The sequence below is a fragment of the Pongo pygmaeus genome, chromosome 11 (genome assembly GCF_028885625.2).
Source record: "Pongo pygmaeus isolate AG05252 chromosome 11, NHGRI_mPonPyg2-v2.0_pri, whole genome shotgun sequence".
Classification (NCBI taxonomy): domain Eukaryota; kingdom Metazoa; phylum Chordata; class Mammalia; order Primates; family Hominidae; genus Pongo; species Pongo pygmaeus.
The window spans coordinates 72,700,339-72,725,697 of record NC_072384.2 but is presented as its reverse complement, the minus strand read 5'-3'; the positions used below and the strand labels follow the sequence as shown (position 1 = coordinate 72,725,697).

The window sequence follows — 25,359 nt, the reverse complement described above, 5'->3', positions numbered from 1 at the left end:
CTGTGGTGTATATATATGATGGAATACTACACAGCCATAAAAAGCAATGAATTAACAGCATTTGCAGTGATCTGGATGAGACTGGAGGAGACTATTATTCTAAGTGAAGTAACTCAGGAATGGAAAACCAAACATCATATATTCTCACTGATACGTGGGAGCTAAGCTATGAGGACACAAATGCATAAGAATGATGCAATGGACTTTGGGGCCTTGGGGGAAAGAGTAGGGGCAGGGTGAGGGATAGAAGACTACAAATATGGTGCAGTGTATACTGCTCTGGTGATGAGGCACCCAAATCTCACAAATCACCACTAAAGAACTTGCTCATGTAACCAAATACCACCTGTACCCCAATAACTTATGGAAAAAAATTTTTTTTTAATTAGCCAGGCATGGTGGCACATGCCTATAGTCCCAGCTACTCAGGAAGCTAAGGTGGAAGGAACATCTGAGCCCAGGAGGTCGGGGCTGCAGTGAGCCATGATCACACCACTGCACTCCAGCCTGGGTGACAAAGCAAGACCCTGTCTCAAAAAAAAAATATATATATATATATATGTATAACATATATTATATATATTTTATTATTTATATATACAAAGTTGTATTAAAATAACTGTTTCTGTTTAAAGTTAAAAAGATAATTTTACTTATTTCCTACTTATTACTAACTTGACTTAATAATATCTTAAAAGGAAGAGGATCATTAAACATTCCTTTGGGGGAGACAAATACATCACGTCCCATCCCCCAACTAGGTTGCCTAATCTACTAGGAAGGATGAGAAAGACATTTCTCATCTGCAACTGCATCAAATGGGAACCCAAACTGAAAGATAGTTTTCATTTTTTAAAAAATTACAAGCCTTAAAATATGTTTCTGGAAACGTATCATATTAGCATTTTATGATTGTAGACAATTCAGCTATGTGAATTGAAAGAATTCCACAAACGGGCTCAACAAGAAAAGCAAGAAATTTAGGAAAACTTTTTGTTTGTAGACACAAATAGCAGGCCCTTCTACCTGGCTCCAGCGCCCTTCCACAGAGCAGAGAAGGTCACCATACACTCCCTTTTCTAAACTCTCCTCTGAATGAAAGAGTTAATGGGGAATCTATCTCCCTCTCTCTGCAGACCCTGCTAAGATAAACAGGTGTGAAATACTTCTTTCTTTATACACAGTTCTTAAAAGGGAAAATTTCTTCTTACTCAACTTGACAAATGTCTGTGGGTAGACATTCCAGAGCCTTTATGGGTTTACTAAAACGAACAGAAAAAAAAAAAAACAAAAACCACCACAATAAACGGAAAGACATATTTCAAATACCACCCAAGTATTGGTCTCATGTACTGGTGACAAGTACTGGTTTTCACCTACAGAGCATATACAGATTTCTCCCCTTTATAATCACCAGATGTGGAGAGAGCTATAAACAAAGGCAAAACCCTAAAGCATTATTGCTTAGTAACCAAAAGTTTTATTTGTATTCTTACAGAATACTAAAGGAAGGTGCCTAGTGCCCAGATAAATTCAAGTTACATTTAACTTAAAATGTCTGCAGTATTTCTTCAGCTACCAATTACGACCTGGAGAAACTCTGAAGTAGAATTAATGTTTACTTTATACCACGTATCTGCTGAGCTTCATGATAGCAAATAAATTCGGAGAAAGTAAAAAAGAGAAGTAAGGAGATTAAAATTCTGGGCCATCAAAGACATTCTAGGAGAGTTGAAGCAGAAAATATCAAAAGCATATGAGTGTACTTTCAAGGTACTTTGCATGATTGAAAACTCAACAGAGGGGTGAACTGCCAATCTGTACAAAACAGACCAATTATAAAGATTTTTTACTATCTGTGTCTCACAAGTACGATTCCATGCCTTTGGTTAGTTTTGTTGTTTTGTTCTGATTATAAAAATGGAATGTGCTCACTGTTGCTGATTTGCATTGCCATACGCAACTCTTAATACATATGCACATGCACTTTTCCAATTTTTGCTTACAACAAATTCCTAAAAGTGAGGACGATAGGTCAAAGGCATTTCATTTTAAAACTTCTGTCAATCTTTCAAACTGTCTTCTGGAAGGCTTACCATTTTAGACTTCCACCAAGAAAGCGCTATGCCCATCATTCCATTCCCTCACCAGCTATAAGTGTTTCAGTCCTTCTCATTTCTACCAATCTTATACATGGAACAATACCTCCAAATTATTCTATGATGAAATCATAATGATCTGATATAACAATGATTCCTAAGTGAGAGATCTCAATTTCCAGAGGACAAGGAAGGAGACAGGACATGTGTAATTAAAAAGAGATTTTTAAAAATCCCAGTTTATGCCGGGCGCGGTGGCTCACGCCTGTAATCCCAGCACTTTGGGAGGCCGGGGCGGGCGGATCACCTGAGGTCAGGAGTTTGAGACCAGCCTGACCAACATAGAGAAACCCCATCTCTACTAAAAATACAAAATTAGCCAGGCGTGGTGACACATGCCTGTAATCCCGGCTGCTCCGGAGGCTGAGGCAGGAGAATCGCTTGAACCTGGGAGGCAGAGGTTGTGGTGAGCTGAGATCGCACCATTGCACTCCAACCTGGGCAACAACAGCAAAACTCCGTCTCAAAAAAAAAAAAAAAAAAAAATCCCAGTTTACAACACAAAATATAGTAAGTAAATGACAAAATATTGTTGTCTGGTGAGAAAATTTTTTTAAAAAGGATGAGAAACCACCATAGGGAACAAAGATTTTTAAAGTTTGGGAAACATTATAGTCTAGGATGATGTAAATAGCTAGTTATCTGTAAGTCTTAAAAAGCAAGTTATGCTGAAATAGTGCTAACAAGCCACAGGGGAGAGGAGAAATCTCGAATATGTTCCGACTGTCTGCTGCTGAAATCATAGCACTAACCACCACAGGTACACGCACTGAGAGCTGAGTAGGAGCCAGGCACTGTGCTGGGTGTACTTACCCAGATTACCTCACGTGGTCCTCACAATAGCCTTATGAAGTGGACTCTATTATTATCTGCATTTTATAAAAGAGGAAACTAAGGCTTGGTGCAGTCACTTTCCCATAAATCTAATAAGTAGTGGAGAAAGCATCTGAATCTACACCTGTCTGACGCTAAAGCCCAGGCTCTTAAACATGAAGCCATATTGCTTCCTAGGAATTAAATGCCTCCATTTGCAGCCCAAGGCAGAAGATGTCATTTAAAACATATATTTTATTTTAAAACATGTAAACAGGCCACACCTGTAATACCAGCACATTGGGAGCCCGAGGCAGCCGGATCACCTGAGGTCAGTTCGAGACCAGCCTGGTCGACATAGGGAAACTCTGTCACTACAAAAACACAAAAATTAGCCAGGCTTGGTGGTCCTCGCCTATAGTCCCAGCTACTCAGGAAGCTGAGGTAGGAGGAAGGCTTGAGCAGTGCACCAAGATCGCTCCACTGTACTCCAGCCTGGGTGACAGAGCCAGACCCTGTCTCAAAAAAAACACAAATAAACAAATTTAAAAAAATACATGAAAACCAATTCTACAGTTTTCATGAATGTTTTGACTGCCATCTTTGTCAATAGATTGATTCCCCATTAAGGACATGCTGGCAAGAAGTTTTTACTGGTTTTAGGTTTCCTAGTTTCTCAATAATTATCTTCTCAGACACTTATCTGCACAGAGTCACTGACTAATTCTAGATTACACAAATCACACTACCAGAAGTTAAGGTGAGTCGGTGGAAAATCCCTTCTGTCATTAAACAGATTTTCATAGGAAATATGCTCCTCTCCAGGTCCAACTCCTGAGGCCAGAGGAGGCCTAAGGCTACCCTTCCTCCCCGGGCAGCCAGGTCATGACCACCTGCCCTGAATACTCCAGGACTAGGCTCTGCGTGCCCTTATCCCTGTGCAGGTCAGCACAAGACAACCGACTCCGGCTGCCCCCTCACCTCTCATGCCAATTCCTACAGGACCGCATGTATTCTAGCTGGATCCTCCTCCCATCTCTTCTCAACTCCTGAAACCCTTGCACAAAGCCCCTCTATCCCGAACCTCTTCTCTAAACCTTCCCTTGCCTCCTCTGTCCGGAGCCTGGCCCTTCCCGGCAGCCCTCGCAATACTGCTGTTCTGTCTCTTGGCCCTTGCTCTGCAGAGCCTGGTGGGGAGCCTCTCATTACCACCTCCAGACAGTACTCTTTCCTACCACCTCCCAAAAGCTGAATCTTCTGTCATGAGATTGCATCATTCATGAGCCTTCACTGTTGCCATCATGTACCAATCCCTAGTTCACTCCCCTGTTTCTTAATGATTTTAGCCCCAGCTCACTGTCACTTTGTCCGATTACTATTGCTGTCTGGGTGTCAGAATTTTCACGCACTTACAAGACCCTCAGACACCTGTTCTTTCAAGTCTTTGAACTCTTCCTCTGCAACAGTCTAGTCCTTCACCCTGCCGCAGTCACAAATTCCTTTGGTCATGACTTAGGAATTACCCATAACTGCACCTCTCTACAATCCAAAATCCAGGCCCCCTACTTGCTGACCACCACTTCCTGTATCTCCAGCTTCCTGCCTCCAGCACCTGAACTCCAGTAATCCCTTGACCTATCATTACCTGTTCCTATACCTTATGAGTGTCACACCCTTCCCTGAAGTCTTCCCTCCTCACCTAGCCTAAATTCCAGGCCAAATCACAGAATCCTTCCCCTGCAACCATCCTCAGCATCATGGTTCTACTTTTCCTTCACTGTACTCAGGAAAACCACAACCCTGAAGAAATCCAATTCTCTGTTTACTCCACTCTTGCAACTGTTGAGCTGAATATGGCTGAAGAAAACACACAACCTGATTGCTTCTCAGCAACCATACTACATTTCCCTAGTTCAGTGGTTCTCAATTTTTTTAATATAGACATTAATCATTCCAGCACCAGTTCTAGGAAAGGTTACCCTTTTCCTCACTGAATTGCCTTGGCATCTTTGTCAAAAATCTATTGACCAAATATGTGTGAGCCTAATTCTGGACTCTCTGTTCGGTTCCACTAGTCTATCTACACACAAATACCATACTATCTTGACTACCGTAGCTTTATGGTAAGCAATCAAATAAGTTTGTAGTACAAGTTCTCCATTATTACTCTTCGTTTTCATTTTTCATTAATTACTCCAGGTCCTCTTCACTGCCATATGCTTTACAATCTGCTTATCAATTTCTACAAAAAATTTTAAAAACTGGCTGTGTTATGATTTGGGATTATATTGAATCTTCAAATCAATTTTGGGGGAACTGACATCTGAATAAAAATATTCTGATCCATAAATGTAGGATATATTTCCTTTTTAAATGTATTCACTAATTTCTCACAGCAATGTCTTATAGTTTTCAGTGTAAAGATCTTACACAGACTTTTGTTAAATTTATCCTTCAGCATTTTTCTATAAATAGAACTTTGTTTTAAAAATTATAGTACATAACATAAAACTTACCAATTAAACCATTTTAAGTGCATAATTCAGGGGCGTTAATTACACTCACACTGTTGTGCAACTCTCATCATTATTCATTACCAGAATTTTTCCATCATCCCAAACAAATATTCTATACCTATCAAACAATAATTCCCCACTCTCTCTCTCCCAGGCCCTGGTAATCTGTATTCTACTTTTTGTCTCCAAATATTGCCTATTCTAGGTACCTCATGTAAGTGGAATTGTACAATATTGGTCCTTTTGTGTTAGGCCTATTTTTACTTAGCATACATCTTTAAGATTCATCAATATTGTAGTATGGATCAGAATTGTATTGCTTCTTAAGGTTGAATAATAAATATTGTTTATCTGTTCATCTGTTGATGGACATTTAGGTTGCTTCCAAGTATTTCATATTTTTATTGTATTGTAAATGGTATTTAGATAGCAGATTCTAATTGTTCATTGTTTGTATCAAAAAAGAACTCGACCTGCTCACAAACCTGCTCCTCTCTTGATTTCCCTTGCCCCCACGCACATCCTTCCATCTCCTCAGTGCAAAACCTCTCAGACGCCCTTGATTATTTTCACAGCCCATGGACAATCAGTGAGCAAATCTGGTTAACTCTACCCCAAATTCAACCACTTCTCACTGCCTCCACTGCAAACTTCTTGGCCCCAGACACAAGCATCTCTCACTGAGATTACTGCAATAGAGCCATAACTGGTCCCCTGACTCTGTCCCATGTCATCTCTTTTCAACAGAGTCTCCAGAGTGGTCATGTGAAAATGTAAGTCAAACCATTTCACGTCACTACTCAAAAGCATTCAACTGCTCATCATTTCCTTCCAATTTAGGTCGGAGGCTCTTATAATTGCCTACAAGGTCCAAGATCATTTGGCCTCATTGCCTCTCTGGCCCAACCTCTTGTTTCTCCTCCCTCACACACTCCACTCCAGCTACGATGGCCCCCTTGCTATTTCTCCAACACAACAGGCATGCTCCCACCTGCCATGGGCCTGTCTCTGGAATGTTTTATCCCCCATGCATGGCTCCCTCCCTTAATTCCTTCAAGTTTTTACTCAATGTCACCTTCTTAGTGAGGCCTACCCTGACCAACTCATTGAAATTTGAACCCTAGCCCCTCTGGCACTCCTGATCTCCCTTACTCTGCCCTATTTTCCCCTTATATTAATTAAAATAAACTTTTTATTCTGGAATAATTCTAGGTTCACAGAAAGGTTGCAAAGATGGTACAGACAGTTCCTCTCGCTGTTTTCCCCTCATGTTAACATGCTGCATCACTAGGGTATATTTGTCAAAGCTAAGAAGCCAACAATGATACATGACTATGAACTAAACTCTAGGTTTTATTGACATTTCACTATTTTTTCCACCAACATCTTTTTTTTTCTGTTCTAGAATCCAATTCAGGATACCACATTGTGTACATTCATCACATCTCCTTATCTCTCGTGGTCTGTGACAGTTTCTCAGTCTTTCCTTGTTTCCCAAAACCTCAAAGTCTTGAGGAGCACTGGGGCCAGGTATTTTGTTAACTGTCCATCAGCTTTGGTTTGCCTGACATTTTCCTCATGACTAGACTGGGGTTATGGGTTTAGGGAAAGAAAACCTCAGGGGTAAAACGCTTTTCTCACCAAATCATATGTGGGATACACGTTATCAATCTGACTAATCACTAGTGGTGTTAGCCCTCATCACTTGGTTAAGGAGGCATCTGTCAGGTTAGCCCACTGTAAAGTTACCAACTATTCCTTTTCTATACTTGAATCTTTGGAAATGAATCACTAAATTCAGCCCCTAGCCCTGGCAGGTATAGGTCTTATATTTTCTAATGTGTTGACATACCATTTATTTTCTTATTCCCCACATTTGAAGGTAAACTCTAAAAAACATGAATCCTTGTATCTTTTATTTACCAATGTAGTTCCAGTATCTAGAATAGTACCTAGCATGTAATAAATACTCAATATTTGTTGGATGGCTGAATTACAGAAAAGAAAGTTACCTCAGAATCTGTTCAGGTCACAGTTTCCTAGTGTCAAGTATGCACCTCCCCACCTAGAAAAATATGTGCTCAGGAAACAAATCAGGTATGTTTTGTACTTCAAGGTTATTATTCACATGTAGAGTTACCTCTTTCAGTGGTATCTGCGGTTCTATTATGGGAAACAGCCTTAAAGAATAAAGTTACAAGATAAAATTTGAGGTGTTAGCAGTAGGCTTGAATAGTGAATCTATGTGAAGTGCCTAGAAGAGTAGCTGTAAATAACAGAAATTAAAGAAATGTTAATTTTCTTCTATTTCCTCACCTTACATTTAGGTGAGAGATTTCGGAGATACAGAGGGCCTTCCTGGAACTTCAAAACATGCTTATTTTATCTGCTAATAATCTTAAATCCTTTCTGAAACAAGGCCAGAGTATAACTTTTTAACACTCCATACTCCCAAGTCCATTTAATATTAATTAATTTGATCTCTTCCTAAAATCTGCTCTTGGTCTGGCCAACACTTGAGGTCAGTATATCCAGAATCAGGATTTCCCACAGAGCCTCACTGGTCTGAGAGAGGTGTCCTGGCCTTACTACAATCCCCAGGCTTCTTTGCACATAAGGTTTTTCCCATAGAAGAATGCAAGCTACACTTAGAGGCCTAGGCTTTACTGTGTAGTTAAGAAGACATCCTGAGGTTTTAGGGAGAAAAAGTCCCTCACTTTCACAACTTTAAAGATTTGTTCAGCAGCGGATGCTCACTAAACTTTGTATTATATTTTAAAATACCCACCAAGTGATTAAAATAAAAATGAGTATATATTTCTTTTTCTTTTCTTTTTTTTCTTTTTGAGATGGAGTTTTGCTCTTGTTGCCCAGGCTAGATTGCAATGGTGTGATCTCGGCTCACTGCAACCTCTAATTCCCGGGTTCAAGCGATTCTCCTCTCTCAGCCTCCCGAGTATCTGGGATTACAGGCACCAGCTAATTTTTGTATTTTTAGTAGAGACGGGGTTTCAACATGTCAGCCAGGCTGGTCTCGAACTCCTGACCTCAGGTGATCTGCCTGCCTATGAGTATATATTTCTTAAGGTAGATTCTATGTTCCAATAATGGAAGCAATTCAGTTTCTGACTAAAGGAAGCACTGCTTGGCATGTTTTTAAAATGTCGTGAGATCAGCTGATTTTGTACATTACTTGCTGAATACAATCTCTGGAAAGCAGAGCTGCCATACAGTCTCTTGCCTCTTTAACAAACATTTTCATACTTACCAGTGCTGCTTCTCCAATGCACCTAATTCTGCCAAGCATTATTTTCTTGAAGAACAGTATCAGGGATAAGAGTCATATTTTGAAGTCATTAAAATTCTGGCAGTCTCATTTCATATAGGACACCTTAATTTTTCTCAGGTCATGAATCAGTGAACATCTGATATTAGCAGGGCTAAGAAAAAGCATCTTGGATTCCTTTTTGGGAAATATGTTCAAAAACCAGATAAGAACCACGGCCAGGAAAATATCCTTTCTAGCTGCTATAGAACAGAACCCTTCATTCAAAGACAAAGTAATTTATTAAGAACTCAAAAAATCAGCCAAACATGGAGAAGAAAAGGCTATAAAGTAGGGTAGGAATGGCAAGTGGTATTCTTTTCTGAAGATTCAGCAATAGTGAAACCTTTCTGTAAATCTTACAAAGAAGAGAAAGTTGAGATATGATCATTATGTTTATTATTCTTTTCATGTATATCCTATCCATTATTGACTGCTTATTGTGGACCAGGTACTGTGTAGAGTCCAGAAAGTACAAAGATCAATAAGGTACAGATGCCATCCTCTAGAAGCTGATACATGGAAGAAGGTAAGATTTGTTGTATACGGCCCTGGAGGCAGGGACCAGGAAAAATGGCTGGAAGTTACATTATAAAGGACTTTCTAAAAAGCTGTTCCAAACTACAGCAGACTGCATCTCATATGTCATCAATGGCAGTGTTCAAACAGAAACTGGATGTCCTAACCGGGAGTATGAGTCAAGCATCAGTGAAAAAAAAATTGATAACATGGCCTCTATTCTTGGGTAATTTCATGTCAGTGACTTCCCATCTTCACTGCAGAAAAGAGAAGAAAATTCTAGGTACTTTTAAAATATTCAAGTGAGATAATTCTATTTTTGAAGACTAAGAGCCAGACATATCAATTTTGAAACTATCTGAAATACTTACGGGCTGCTTTTTCTCTCCTCCAATTTTTCAATTTCTCAATTCTCTATATTAGGCTTTGAGTTTTTCAGGAATTGAATTCATGCTGTATACTATTTTTCTTCTAATAGCAAGAGCCTAGCTTTGTATAACATCAGCTACTCAGGCTGTAACATTTTTACTGAAATACATTAATTGGTTTTACTTCAGCATAATATTTTGAGCATGGCTATAGAACAAATATTAACTAACTGAAATGTTTATTGCTCAATAGGCTGAGATCAATAATACTTTAATGAAAAGGTGAAACAGTTGCAATGTTTCTCATAAGGCAAACTGAAATTAACCTCCATGTACAGGTAAATATATTATCTAACAAAGTTTTGAAAGGATTTTTAAAATTTTAAAAGACTAGCAAAAATAAGAAGGATTAGGGGCTTTGACTTACAAATAAAACATTTTTATGGTCACACTAATCATCTAAAAAAATATCAGTGGTGTTTGTCTTAATGTAACTACATTTCACATAACATGGTAGGAACATTATTTATAATTCAGGTAATTTTCCAAACTCCTCTCGGTCCTAGGAGAAGACTTTCTGGTGGCTCTTCCTCACTGACCTCTCTCCTAAGGTTAGAGTTATCTTCAGACATATCAGTAATACATGTTACTCATTTAATACATTTATTTGCTCAACATGTGTCCAATTTCCTCTATCACCTTTACAGCAGTTCACTTTGGAGTGTCTTAGATTACAAGCTCCCAGTAACAGAAATGTCTGGTAGAAAAGAGCAGAGTGATGGATGGCTGTTCAACATATACTTCTGGATGATGACTATGTTAATTCTCAAATAAAACGATCCATTATTTTAAATTGCTTACTCTCTAATTCAAAACGATGATTTATATACGTAGCACAATGTTAAAGCACTGCACAGTGATATGTTTAAAATTCCTTAAGCAGAAATGGCATGCCAGTCTAAAAGGCACAAAAGCAAGGGCATTTATAAAAACCAGACATCAGGAACCCTAGAACAAGGGCAATACCTAAGAGTTTGTTACTATGTAGGTGAATGCAAGTGTGTTACCGTACTTACAGTGACACGGTAAAGACACATGAGTTCTACCCTCTTCACAGCTCAAAGCAGAGTAAATGAAGAAAACATAGGTATGTCAATACGAGATACATTTCCTAGATGAACAAAAATGAGAGGGATGTCCACTGCAACACAATACCAGGTATCAAGGAACAAATATTTCAGTGTTCACTGGGAACAAAGCACAATGGCAGGTGTTGTGAGGCTGGCAAGGAAGACCCAAGTGAACGATGCTGTTTATATTAGGCAGGCTGCTTAACTTCCCTGAGCCTTAGTTTCCATCAAATGCAGATTATAATCTTATAAAGTGACTGTGAAGAAGAAGAGGGCAATGGTGTAAAGCCCTTCACCAAATTCACGCTCACAGTGGTAGCAGTACTTGGTAGAGTGATGATGACTAGTCTAGTGACAGCATCAGCTACAAAGACGGTCCTGCCCTCAGAAAGTTCACGACAGGACATCAAATGCACCACACATGCGCTTGCCCATTGTATTCACACTGAGCCTTGCCAGGCTGTCTTTGCTGCTAACTGTATTTGTGGCATCTGATCCCTTCTCAGCATGAGGCCTAGATATCAACTAATTAACATTTTCACAAAAGATGACATCTAGCTGCTGTTCTGACTGTGGGGTACAGTTGTAAAGATGCGAGTGATCGTTAACAGTTATCCAAGTTTTCCTGAGTCAAGCACTCTTCTACATACATTTCAAATGTATGATCTCATTCCATCCTCTCAACAACTCTATGATGTGGGTACTATCATTAGCCCTGCTTTTCAGATGAGAAGACATAGCATGTTCACATGAAAACTTAGGTGGCAATTTCTCACTGGAATGCAGAGTCACAGACAGTTTTAACCATCGGTCAAATTAGTACTATGGGTATTACGTGGTATAAATTCAGAAGAGAAAGAGAAAATACGCTTGTATGACTGAGAATGCTTCATAGAGAAGGAAATAATTATAGCTGAAGAATGGGTAGGATCCGCCCAGACAGAGAAGACAAAGGTATTACGAGTGAAGGAAAGAATGTGAACAAGGCCACAAAAATTAAAAAAGTAATGCAGAAGAACAGTTGGACAGGAGTGGAGAGATTGTGTCAGAAAATAAAAAAAGACAAAATAAAACAGCTGAGTGAGAGGGCTTGCACCTGTTAATCTCAGCCACTTGGGAGACTGAGCTGGGAGGACGGCTTGAGTCCAGGAGTTCGAGGCTAGAGTGAGCTCACTGTACTCCAACCTGGGGGACAGAGGGAGACCCTGTCTCAAAAAAAAAAAAAAAAGAAAGAAAAAGAAAAAAGAAACACACAAAACACAAAACAAACAAACAAAAACAACAGAAGGAAGGAAGGAAGGAAGGAAGGAGAATAAAAAAAAAAAAAAAAAAGGCTGGAAAGTCAGATTAGCACCAGTATGAGAAGGGGCTGGAATCTGAAAGTACTGGCCTGAGGTTTCACGTACATTTGCCATTCCTAAGTCAGCCTTTAGTTTATTATATGCATAGGTGGTCATCTACAATGGGTGAAGTTAAGAGCCTAAAGGCCTCTAAGAGCAAAAACCTCTCTGCCACCTTTTGACAAGGTACCCAAAATTCCAAACTGAAGTTATACTGTCTATATTTAGCATATGATTGGCTAGGTACAATATAAGTAGTGGTTCTCAAACTCTAGGGGACATCAGAAACAACTAGAAAGCTGGTTAGAACACAGATTGCTGGGTGCTACCTCCCAGTTTCTGACTCATTTGGTGTGGGGTGAGGCCCAATAATTTGTATTTCTAACAAATTCCCAGGTGATGCTTAATGCTGCTGGTCCAGGGACTACACTTTGAGAACCACTGACCTAAAAGGATAAAATCCAGAATGAGTAAATTCTAACTGGGGAGAGAAAAATTTTATATGAGATTATTTATTTTAATAACTCACAAAGGGACTCCTGAGTGAAGGGGAAGAGTCTAGGCATGTGGAGATGCTATAACCAATATTCTCCAGCCATAAAGGGATACATTTGAAAGTACAGGTTGAGTATCTCTTTTCCAAAATGGCTGGGACCAGAAGCATTTGGATTTTATCAGATTTTGGAATATTTGCATACATACAATGAGCTATCTTGGGGATGGGACCCAAGGCTAAACATGAAATCAGTTTATGTTTCATCTATCTTATACCTGGAGGTAATTTTATACAATACTTTAAATAATGCTGGGCATGAAGCAAAGTTTTGACTGCAACCTGTCACATGAGGTCAGGTGTGAAATTTTCCATTTGTGGTGTCACATCAGCACTCAAAAAGTTTGAGATTTTGGAGCTTTTTGAATTTCAGATTTTCAGATTAGGGATGCTCAGCTTGTACCAACTTAAAATGTTACCTCTGGTATAGTTAAGAAAGCTCTCTCCATGCTTAAAAATACCAGTGGCCACTCTTGAGCACCGCTTTGGACAAGTTATTACAGAAACTATGCCAGAACTCAATAGTAGTTGTCAAATAGCTAAGATACTTAATTTTTATTTGTATTGGTCCCATCAATATACTTATATATTGAGAGGATTTACAAAGAAAGTAAATGTGTCATTATTCTTCTTTATTGTGTTTGGGGCAGGGGGAAATATTTAAAATAGCACCTACAATTAAAACAAATTTCAAGAATTTATTAATAAAAATTTAGCAACAGAACTGCATAGAAAAGAAGAAGGGTCTCCCTCCCATGAGCTAATAAAGTGATAACATTTAACTAGCCTTCCATAAATCACTAAACAATATCATATTGACTAACTGAGTATAATAAAAGCTTTTTATTTTTTGCTCTTGGTTTTCTGTCAATTTCAAGATTATATTTCCTATTTCACACAGATATTTTCCCCTTTATATAAAAATTACTGATAGTTCCTGTTATTATACCAGTTTGACACGTTGATCTTCTCTCCTTATCTATAAATATTTATAACGTGGAATAAATTTGAAACTTGAATTTATCTGGCTTCCAACATTTCTAAAGCAGTGAAATTTGGTAGGATGCTTTTTCTTTTAAAATAAGGGTAGTGGTGTCTTACAAAAGCCAAGACAGATGAAGAAAAGGCCTTATATATTACCTCTTAAGGATTCTGCTTCCTTTTGATTCAATTGAATATCAACAGATTTCAAGTTAACATAAAGGCTGTCAGGTTCCCATCTCTTCCAGACAGAAAAAAAAATACTATGTACAGACATATCTTGTTCAATTTATTATCAAATATACACAAGAGTACAATTAAGTTGCTGTGATTAATTGTGCTTTGTTTTTGTTTTTGTTTTGTTTTTGAGACGGAGTCTCACTCTGTAGCCCAGGCTGGAGTGTACTGGCACTATCTTGGCTCACTACAACCTCTGCCTCCCAGGTTCAAGCAATTCTCCTGCCTCAGCCTCCCGAGTAGCTGGAACTACAGGCGCCCGCCACCACGCCTGGCTAATTTTTGTATTTTTAGTAGAGACGGGGTTTCGATCTCTTGACCTTGTGATCCGACCGCCTCAGCCTCCCAAATTGTTGGGATTACAGGCATGAGCCACTGCGCCAGGCCAGTTAATTGTTTTCAAAAGTTAACATTCACGCTGATGAACTCTTTGTCGTGTTGGGAGTGTTCTCCTCTGGGCAGTAGCTGTAAACAGGACATTGCAGTTACAATGTCTTTCTGCACCACTTCTACTCGTCCCTTAAATTTCTGCCTAAGCAGTTCAATTTGATCCCAGCTCATCTGGAATTCATCAAAAGGATACAATAGTGGCTTCCTTTCTTACCTTTGGTGTATATGCTTAAGATCATATGATTTTCTCCTATTGCAAAGACTTTTTAAAACAGAAATAAACAGTACACTGTAAGTAAATCTGCAAATAATGTAAACAAGCTAAACTGAGGTCTTGCACTGCTATGGAAAAGCGATACGAAAGTAAACATTAAACACCCTACAGCCACATATTGAGAGTGGAAAATTAGTGTTGTATGATAGGCTAAGGAGGTTTATAAAACTCAATTCACTAGATTGGCCAGGTGTGGTGGCTCACACCTGTAATCCCAGCACTTTAGGAGGCCAAGGTGGGTGGATCACAAGGTCAGGAGATTGAGACCACCCTGGCTAACACAGTGAAACCCCATTTCTACTAAAACTATAAAAAATTACCCAGGCATGGTGGCACGTGCCTGTAGTCCCAGCTACTCGGGAGGCTGAAGCAGGAGAATCACTTGAACCTGGGAGGCAAAGGTTGCAGTGAGCCGAGATTGCACCACTGCACTCCAGCCTGGGCAACAAAGCGAGACTCTGGGTCAAAAAAAAAAAAAAAAAGAAAGTGACATAGATTGTCACAGCTATACTTTTTTAAATTGAATTTTTCTGATTATAAAAGTAAATATGTGGGTCATGTGGTATTTACATTTCTCAAAACTTGAGGTAAATTGTACCCCAGAAGAAAACAAAACTGCAAACACATACTGAACTCTAGTAAAAATATACACGATGAAGTGTTTAAGGAGAAGCACACCGACGCCTGCAACTTATTTGAAACGTATCAAAATGAATTAATAAATGGAAGGGTAGATAGCTGCATACACATCTTATAACGCAAGTATTTATATTAATGATAGGCACTAGATGGTAGGTATGCAAATATTTACTACAAAACCTTTTCACCTTTTATGTTTAAAATTTTTCACAATAAAATGTTGCGGGGAAAAGAAATGTAAAATCATCATAGGAAAATACGAAAAACAAGGTACAGTATAAGAAAAATAAAAGCACCATACAGACACAAAACCTATACCTGGGATCATATTGTATATAATGTTTTGTAACTTCCTTTCACCACTTAGCACTATACAATGAGTATTTTCCTTGCTTTCTAAATGTTCTTCCAAATGGAAGAGAAATCAATTACATAGCTGCAACATAATTTGTAACTTCCAATTCTTCCTTGTTATACATCGGAGAAAAATCCTATAATTATATCCATCTTTCTGCACATCTCTGATTATTAAGTCCAAGAGTAAGATTCCTGGCCCAAAGAAGTAAACATGTTAAGATTCTTGATACATTTTGCTAAACTCTTCTCCAGAAAGCTTTACCAATTTACATTCCTAATAGCAGTGTATCACAGATGCTAGCTAATCAGAGCCATGAGTTTACATTTCAAATTAAATGCTTTCATGAACAAAATTTCTCTATAACCATAATTTCTGTCAAAAAGACAATGTTCTTTTTAAAAAAAGTCTAAAGTAAACAATCCTAGTACCCAAATCTTGGTTCCTAAATAATATACTCCAAAATCAGGTATATTGACTCAGGGCTTCTCGAAAACATGGCTGACTCCAGGAATGAGACAGGAACTAGATGAGCCTAGTACATCTTTTTGTGCCTGAAGTAAGAAAATCATCAAAAAGTGATGGCGACATACCAAAAGGACACAAGAGCCAGCTGGAAAGAGCTCTTACTTGCTAAATTTGGGATAATTTAAGCACAAAAATGAATAACACTAATGGATTATAACATTCTGAATTCCAAAAAGTCTTTAAGTATACAATCAAACAATAAATACATGAATGAATGGTTGAATAAAGGAAGAAAGGAAAAAATAAGAAGGGCAAACTCACTTATGCTAGAACTTTTTACTTTCTGCACAGTAAACTGTCATAGTACTATTTGATCCAAACAAGAATCATCAATAGACGCTAAAAACATTAGTAAATGTTTGCTGAGGAAAGATATTTACTTAGCTTCAAAGTATCTACCAATAGCTTAATTATTAATTACAAAGGAAAAATAGGTATTTTCTTGTACTGTGGAGAAATTGGGTAAACCCCTCTTAACTAAGCATTCAAAACTAACATCATCAATAATGAGACTAATCAACATCACAAGACACCCATTAAGACACACCAAGGACACATGACCTATGTAGTTTTCCTGCCAAAACTACATAAAGTCTGACTAGGCTGGGGGCTGGCGAGGAAATCACATAAACCCCAAATGAGGGACATTATACAAAACACTTATCCTATACTTTTCCAAAATGTCTACGTCTTAAAAGACAGAGAAAGGCAGAGAAACTGTTCCAGATTAAGCCAGGCTAAACAGACATGTCGATTACATGCAATATATGATCCTGGATTGGATCCTGGGTTGGAAAAATTGCCATCAAAAGCTCGCATTGCAAAAGTTGGCAAAATGTGAATATAGACTGTATAACAAGTAACATTATTGTTATCATTGTTACATTTTTTGAATTTGTTAATTGTACCGTGGTTGTGTTTTGGGAGATGCTGAAGTATTTAGGGATAAAGGTACATGGCATCTGTAATGTACTCTCATCGTTCAGCAAAAGTCATACAGTATATATATGAATACATATAAATCAATAATATAGAGAGAAAGAGCAAATGTAAAAAGTTTAAATGGTGAGTCTAGGGGAAGAATAAAATGTACCAGAGCTCATGGTAGTATTCTTTTAATTGTTCTCTAGGTTTAAAAATTTTTTTAAATAAAGTTTTAAAGAGCTACAGAGATTTTAAGTAAATACAGTCTTTCTTTTTTGTTTTTAAATAAAGTAGTATTATACCCACTAAAACAGAGAAAAGTAGTACATACTACACTAGAGGTCTGCAAATAAAGTGAAAGTAAATAGTCTTCCTTTCTCCTCTCACATAAACAAATTAGAGTTTGGTATATATTTTCTCCACATTTTGCTAAGTTTATAGAACGTATACTTAGTCTAATATTAAGTCATTCTTAAAGAGTCACATGAAATGAGCTGCAAACATTTTATTAAGTGTTCCATTGCTTCTAAAACTCATTGGCAAAAAACAACCAAGTGACATGGAACTGGATCTATAAATTTGGAAAAAATCCAGGGCTTATTACCTTTATCTTATCACTTAGAAAACACCTAGCCAGAAGCCAACACACACTTCATAAAGCATAACAATTATTTACATAAGAAATGCATATTTTCTTGCTAGTAACTGTCAACTCCTCGCCATAACTTTTTACGTCTTAAACTCATGTTGTTCCAGTACAAACAGGGGTTCTTTGCCATAATTTACTGTGTCTCTTTATCACTCATAATCACTGACTAAGCCCCAAAGCAAAAGTGGAGGTTTTGTTTTTCCTACTTACAGGTTTATGAGTTATGCTCTTACAGTTTGCTGGAATCAACTCAATTTCTGAATTATCTACATTCATGTTAAATAACTGCACGAAACCAGGATCTGGCAGTTTCCAATTCCTGCTTTCACTCCTGCACTTTCCTATGTCATTTTCCTGGCTCTCCCAAGAATAGAAGAAAAGGTATTATGTAGGTATCCTTGGGGAGGGGGGAGTGGAGTGAATGGGTTACAATTAATATTTTCCTATCAAAATCTGTTTCATGTCTCATAAAATCTTTCTCATATTGAACAATCATATAAGAACATGTTCCTTTTACTGAAGTTGTACAATCTAAAGCTAAAATATTAGCATGTATATAAATAACTGCCTATAAATGGATGGAACAGGTTTGGTTTTCTCTTTGTTACCTGGTCAATTAGAGGTTCCAGAGTCAAAAACTAAAGAACAGGGGTTCTAGCCTCCTGGATTTCATTTGCTCCTCCTGGGGCAGCTTAATACATTTCACAAAGCTCTACTTCCCAATCTATAAAATGGGGACAATAATGCTTCCTATAAAGGACTTAATGAATTGATCAGCTAAAAGGGCTAGGTTCAGTCCAAGGTAAGACATGGATTTATTACTTGGCTACTATTAAAAATTTTTGTTGATTGAGAAATGGGGGAAAGGGAAAGTGACTTTCTTATACCCAGTACCTTTCTGTTTTGTGTACGCATGGGCTTTAAAAGCTCTCCTTTCTTAATGTCTTCCAAAAACCTATAGATACCCCAAGGCAGAGATCTCTCAGTCCTTCTAACCTGGCTTCAACAATTGGAAACACAGATGGTGATCACACAATTACACAGCACCGCTGGGAGGAAACTCACAAAGTGCTACCATTTGGGTTTCCTTCTCTAATCAATTGCTATGGTTCACTGGCAGCAGTTAATGAAAAAAATGAAATCATTCAGGGAGATTAAAGGATATTTATGGGAAAGTTCACTTTAAAAAGATATTGAACAATAATTAGACAAAACAGGACATAAATAGAAATGACCAAAACCAGCTCCAGAGGGTCGCTACTGAAGTTATCAATGCTGCTGAGTCCCTGCAGGTCAGCTCTGCAATTACTTTTATTCTCATGGTACCAAACTGAATGTGACAACCATGTTATATCTCATTCCTGAGAAGGATGACAGTTCTAAGAGCTCTGAGCTCATCTAGGACCAGCACAAATCCCAGGCTCTGAAAGCCAAGATCCTTTTCTGATTTTACTAGGAGGACAGCGCTCTGTCTGGCACCTATTAATTCTATATAATACAAAGACCATCACTGTTAGCCTTAAGTAGAGATGAAATCCAAGAAACAGGTACTGCATATTTCAGTTAAAAAAAAAAGTGTCTTTTATCTTTTAAAAGACAACTGCTGATGACCAGAAGTTCAAGCAGAGAAAATGGAAAGGGTATAAAAACTTTACACATTACTCTTTACCGACCCCTCTTGGCTGCCCAGGGAAGAGAAAAGCTTGAACCCTGGGAAGGTCTGAAATCTCACCTCTGCCTCCAGGAGAGCTCAGAGAACATTCGGTCTTTCATGCCCTGGAAAGAAATCCTCTTACTTCAGCTGACCCCTAGTAGAACTCAACCCTAAAGCACACGCTGCAATAATTTCTATTTATGGGGCTCCCAGAATGGAAATTGGGAAACGGCCTCGTGGATCAGTCCCAAAGGCCTTGCTAGGTCCCTTGCAGCCCTGTGACCCTCTAACTCGAGGTTGAAAAAGCTTACATAAATGGTATCGTGACTGTTTCTGTCAGCTGGAAAAGACCTTACCTCTTTCTCTATTTTGAGGAGCTTCTTTACAGCCACCTCCTTGTCCTGTGATATCCATTTGGCTCGATAAACACTCCCAAAACTTCCTCCACCGCAGTTTTCAAAAAACTGCAAGTCATCAAATTTAATTTGCACAAAGGAGGCACCGAGAGACGACATCTCATAATGACAAAGTATTATACTTCCACAAAATCTGCAGAAAGAAAGAAAAAGAAAAGCTGAATTACAAATATATTAGGCTAAATCCTCTGAATCCTACTTTAGATAATATATCATGAACGAGTCCTGTGAAACTTCCAGAAAGTCATGGTGACTTAGGAAGAAGAAAAGCAAGATTATAAACAAATCGAAATGAAAACACTCACCCTGGCAGCCCACGCAAAATTCAACAACAACCTGCCCAGACTTTGAAACACAGCTGTCCGCAGAGAAATGGCTCAGATATCCCCCAGACAAAACCTGCAGCAGCACTTCCTACCCATCCCAAGGAGCTCTGCCGAAAGGCTACTGTGTCACCAGGTCTCCTATCAGGAAGCCCTGACAGACGGGAAGCATGCTTTCCACAGCAAGCTTGCATAGCTCCCCTGGCATCTGAGGCATGCCACCTCTCCACGCTGCACTCACTTCACACAAAATATACACAACCTAAGCCACTGAGCATCCTGGTACACGGACAGCCAAACGGCTGCAAACTGAACACACAATCAATGTTTAGACTCCAAAAACAAACTTTCAGCTTAGGGATGACAGAAAAGCTGGTCGACTGTTTGCCAGAAATGGCTCTCTGGACTGTATACTGTAACAAAACTTAAAGAGTAGAAAAATTTGCCCTTGATTACAATATATTAAGTCATCCAAAGAATACTGCCAAGGACGTTAAAAAATATTATGCTTGTTTCCAGAGAAACGTATTACCCCTCCCAGAGATTATTCTAGTGATCTTTCCTACGGTCTAAGGAGTTTTACTGTTCTCCAGGTAAGTGGTCATTGTTAACACCCTGTGCCAAACCACAGATTAGTGAGACTCACAAACACAAAAACTGGACTAAAATTGGGCTAAAATTTTGAACCTACATAAAATGCTTAAAAATGGCAGATAAAAAAGTTTGTGTACTATTTTATCCCGTGTGCACTATTTTATGTGGTTTATACGATTCTTGCAAAAAGTATAAACCAAAACCTTATGAAGGACAAATCTATATTTCTAGGACATTCTGCAAAACATCTGGCCTAGGCTCCTCATAATTATGAATGTCATGGAAGTTTTTTTTTTTGTTTTGGTTTTTTTTTTGCAGAAAAACTTCTATCATAAGGAAAACTTAAACACAATGACTAGGCTGGGTGTGGTGGCTCACGTCTGTAATCTCAGTACTTTGGGAGGCCGAGGCAGGTGGATCACTTGAAGTCAGGAGTTCGAGACCAGCCTGGCCAATATGGCAAAACCCTGTCTCTACCAAGCACACAAAAATTAGCCGGGTGTGGTGGCAGACACCTGTAATTCCAGCAACTTGGGAGGCTGAGACACGAGAATTCCCTGAACCCAGGAGGTGGAGGTTGCAGTGAGCTGAGATAGTGCCACTGCACTCCAGCCTGGGAAACAGAGTGAGACTCCGTCTCAAAAAAAAAAAAAAGAGAAACATGATGACTATATATAATTTATGATCACTGCATTCTGGATAAAAAAATCTATAAAAAATATTATTGGGATATTAGAGAAATCTAAATATTAACTATAAATTAGATGATATTATTTTATCCATGGCAAATAATGGTATTTTTGTTTTATAGATGGATGTCCTTGGATATATTGCTTGGGAAATGCATGTAGCCATTTTAAAGTATGATGTCTATAATTCACTTTAAAATGGTTCAGTCCTCATCCCTGTCCCCCGACACACACACCCAAAAAAGTACATAGGAATAGAGAGAGGGAGAGAGAAAGCAAGCATGCCAAAACGTTAAGAACTGGCACATCTAGGTGACAGGTATCTGGACATTTTACTACTCTTTCCATTCTTCTGTTTTTTTTTTTTTTTTTAAATAAAAAGGTAGAAGGGGTTGGTTTGTATCCATATAAACTGGCAACATTTCTCCATAAAAAGCCTGGGGCTCTGCTGAGTGAAGTGCACAGGCAGCTCAAAGATCTTAGCATGCAGCTGGTTAGCCATCCCATTTCAGGAAAATCGGGTCACTGAAGAATGCTGATTTCTCACATGAAGTCAAACGCTGCTCTACTTTGGGGAGAAGGCGAGAAAGAGGAAGGGTTATTTGTTCATCCTCTAAAGTTTAGAAGATACACTCCACATAAAAATATGAGTGAGGGAAAGATCATAGTATCCAAATATAGTCTATAAACATGTGAATCAACAGTTTATGTTACCAACTTTTTTGTAATTCCTATTTAGTTAAACATGGAAAAGAACAAAATTTGGATAAAATTCAGGAATGTTGCCAAGGGTAGGTATATTGAGTATGCAAGCTAAGAAGTTTGTTCAACCAAATGTCAAACACCATTTGCAAGGTTCCCTCAGCATTACAGACACTAGGTTTACATTTTTGTTAATTATTTTTATAAAAGCATTAAAATGAAATTGAACTACAAAGCTTATCATAAAAAATAGAAGTCTCCTGTCTCCCCATTCCCCATACCCAATTCCCACTGTCTAGACGCAACTAATTTCAACTCCTTTAGTATTTTCTTCTGGCACTGAACTCTGTATTTCTAAAGAATGTGCTTATATTACTATTTCTTGATTTTCCACTTTAGATATTATCTATTAACTTCTGTGGAAGACAAGAATTTAGTTCTCATATATCACCCTCTACCTCCATGCATACAAGCATGGCATACTTGCCCAAACCTCCCAGCTTCCAGCTGTACAGTAACATTTGGTTAAGTCAACAGTCAGTGTTTACAGTAATCCAACAAAGTAAACATTATTCCCAGCAGTGCCATGTAGGATTCAATAATACATTTCCTTTCTTGGATAACTTTTTGATTCTCTTAGAGTTATTAGTTGCCCTGTTTTTGCTTTTTTGTTGTTGTTTGCTTAGCTTTTTACACTCCTAACACATTCCCCTCATTAATCTCTACCACGAGCTGCAAAACTCCTCTCAATGAAATTAAAACAAGTAATTTCTCTCTCTTTTTTTTTTTACTCTCTGGTTCTATTGTTTTTAGAGACACTCCTTCTAGGCCCTTCATCCTGATTCAGTCTGGCTGGAATGGTTGCTCTCTAGGCCTGACTTGGACTGGGAGTCCTGTTAGCTACCATCCTAAGAATTGCCTTCACCTTTTTCCTCTGTAAGAACCTTGTCTTTGGATTTCCTGTCTTCCCTTTCTTGGTTTATTCCCTTGTTTTGACAACACATATCTCCCATTAGCTACCTGAATAGAACACACAGAATAGAATTTTTTGAGAATCTGTATATCTTAAAATGTCTTGATTGGTAGCCTGGTTGGCCATACAATTCTAGGTAGGAAATGATTTTCCGTATAATTTTGAAAGTATTACTTCATTTTCTCCTAGTTTCTAATGTGGCTACTGAGCAGTCTGATGTTACTGATTATTAACCATTTTTATATTATTTTTTCCTCTCTGAAAGCTTTTAGGATCCTCTATTGATCCCAGGACTCCTGAATTTTAATAGGATATGTTTAGGAATGGGTCTTTTTCATTCATTGGTAGGACACTCAGTGAACTCTTTCTATCTGTAACTCATGTATTCTAATTCCAGGAAAGTTTCTTGTGTTATTCATTTACCACTTATAGCCACTTTGACTTCATGTCATCTCATTTCCCATACACACATGAGGAACTGCCTGCACTTCCCAATATACACTGACCTCTCACATCTCCACACTTCTACACAGGCTAGTGTCTCTGCTTCAAATACTTTTCTCTGCACAGCAAACTTCTATCCCTGACCACCTCTTTGAGTCTCCTGAGCACAGTTGAACTCTCCCTCTTATGTGCCACAGCACCTTTCTTTACCCATTTATCTTTCCCACTTAATTCCCACCAGACTATAAATTTCCTAAAGTCAAAACTCAGTTCTGTTTACATCTGGATCCTCAGCACCTACTACACAGCCAAGTACACAGTTATGCAGCTTTTCCATTAAAAAAGCATTTGTTGAATAAGTGAGTAAATAGTTTCTGGTTATTCTTCCATTATATCTTTTGTAGCTGGAAAGGTTTCAACCAAGTAATGTAAAATGTAAGGTGTGTAATTTTTACAAGTGCCCCAAAGGGTTCTGAAGCAATTCCTGATTTGGAAACTGCTGCCTAGGCTTCTTGGGAGACTGAGGAGAGTGTATTTGGGACCTCCAGTACTGGATCCCTCTGAATCCCAGGGTCAGGGAAGAAGGAGGAGTAGAGAAATCCTTTCCAAAACAAAGGTAGAGGTCTGAAGCAGGATGAGATCAGTATGAATTCATCTAAGCCTTGTGCTGTAGAACAAGCCCAGGGAATGTGGATGAACTGAGGTAGGATCAGTCACAACTGACACTGATCTAAGGGTGCCAGAAAAAGGCTGACTTTTGAGAAGCACACTTCTCCAGGATTTCACCACTTGACAGGAGGCAACTAGCCAGGTTCTTCACAGAATCACTGCTACTTTGTGATACACCATGCCATTTTGGGAACTGGCTATTTGTGAATGGAACTATCCAATTACTTGAATGTTTTATTGAAACCATAAAAAATTAAGTTCCATCTGAATACTGAATAAACTAGTAATCTACGGTATATGAGTACAGGTTTAACTCCAGTGAGCTTGGCAAAGCATCATGGATGTAGCTGAAAAACTTGGTTGAGATTTCCACTCCCATATACATCAAAGTTAGATCATATATTTTTTTTTCCCCCTTGAGTTTTCTCTCCTTTAAGAATCATTTTTCTAAGGGGATCAATTTATGACGAGAAGAATGAAAAATCTGAGTTGCTAGTTATTTATATTTAAAGCATGTTGGGGAAGACTGCTACTTGATAAAATTATGTTCTAATTTTTCAAATGTATTCTCCACTGAATGAATATACCAGAATTTAATAAAAAGTCATCTATATAAATTTATTTACATGGTATATCAAATCAAATCCAACGTTTTCATCTCACTGTATTAAAAGAATTGTTTTGGCCAGGCGCGGTGGCTCACGCCTGTAGTCCCAGCACTTTGGGAGGCCAAGATGAGTGGATCACTTGAGGTCAGGAGTTCGAGACCAGCCTGGTCAACGTGGCAAAACCCCATCTCTACTAAAAATGCAAAAATTTGCAGGGCGTGATGGCATGCACCTGTAATCCCAACTACTTGGGAGGTTGGGGCAGGAGACTTGCTAGAACCGGGGAGACAGAGGTTACTGTGAGCCAAGATCACACCACTGCACTCCACCCTGGACAACAGAACAAGGCTCTGTCTCAAAAAAAAAAAAAAAGAATTGCTTTTACACAAAAAAGGCAATTTTGCTCCACGCAACAATGCTCAGTTTTAGTTTTGTAGCATTCTAACTGTTCTTTTATAAACTCTCAAAGCTGTTTTAAATGTTAAGTATCTACCATACAATACTGAAGGGTAAGTTAGAGCAGAAATGTCACAAAAATCAAAGTAAAATAAGGCATCACAACTCTGTAAATGTTGAAAATCAATAAT

At 38.4% G+C, this 25,359-nt stretch overlaps 1 protein-coding gene across 4 annotated transcripts in view; it reads right to left on the bottom strand.

Moving 5' to 3' along the window:
* MAP3K20 (mitogen-activated protein kinase kinase kinase 20) overlaps nt 1-25,359 on the bottom strand; it is a 192,570-nt gene that overhangs the window by 157,076 nt on the left and 10,135 nt on the right. For all 4 annotated transcript variants that reach the window (XM_063648320.1, XM_063648321.1, XM_054477607.2 and 1 more), the window contains exon 2: nt 19,711-19,903. In XM_063648320.1, coding sequence (XP_063504390.1) covers nt 19,711-19,903 — 193 coding nt within the window. The remainder of the gene's footprint in view (nt 1-19,710; nt 19,904-25,359) is intronic.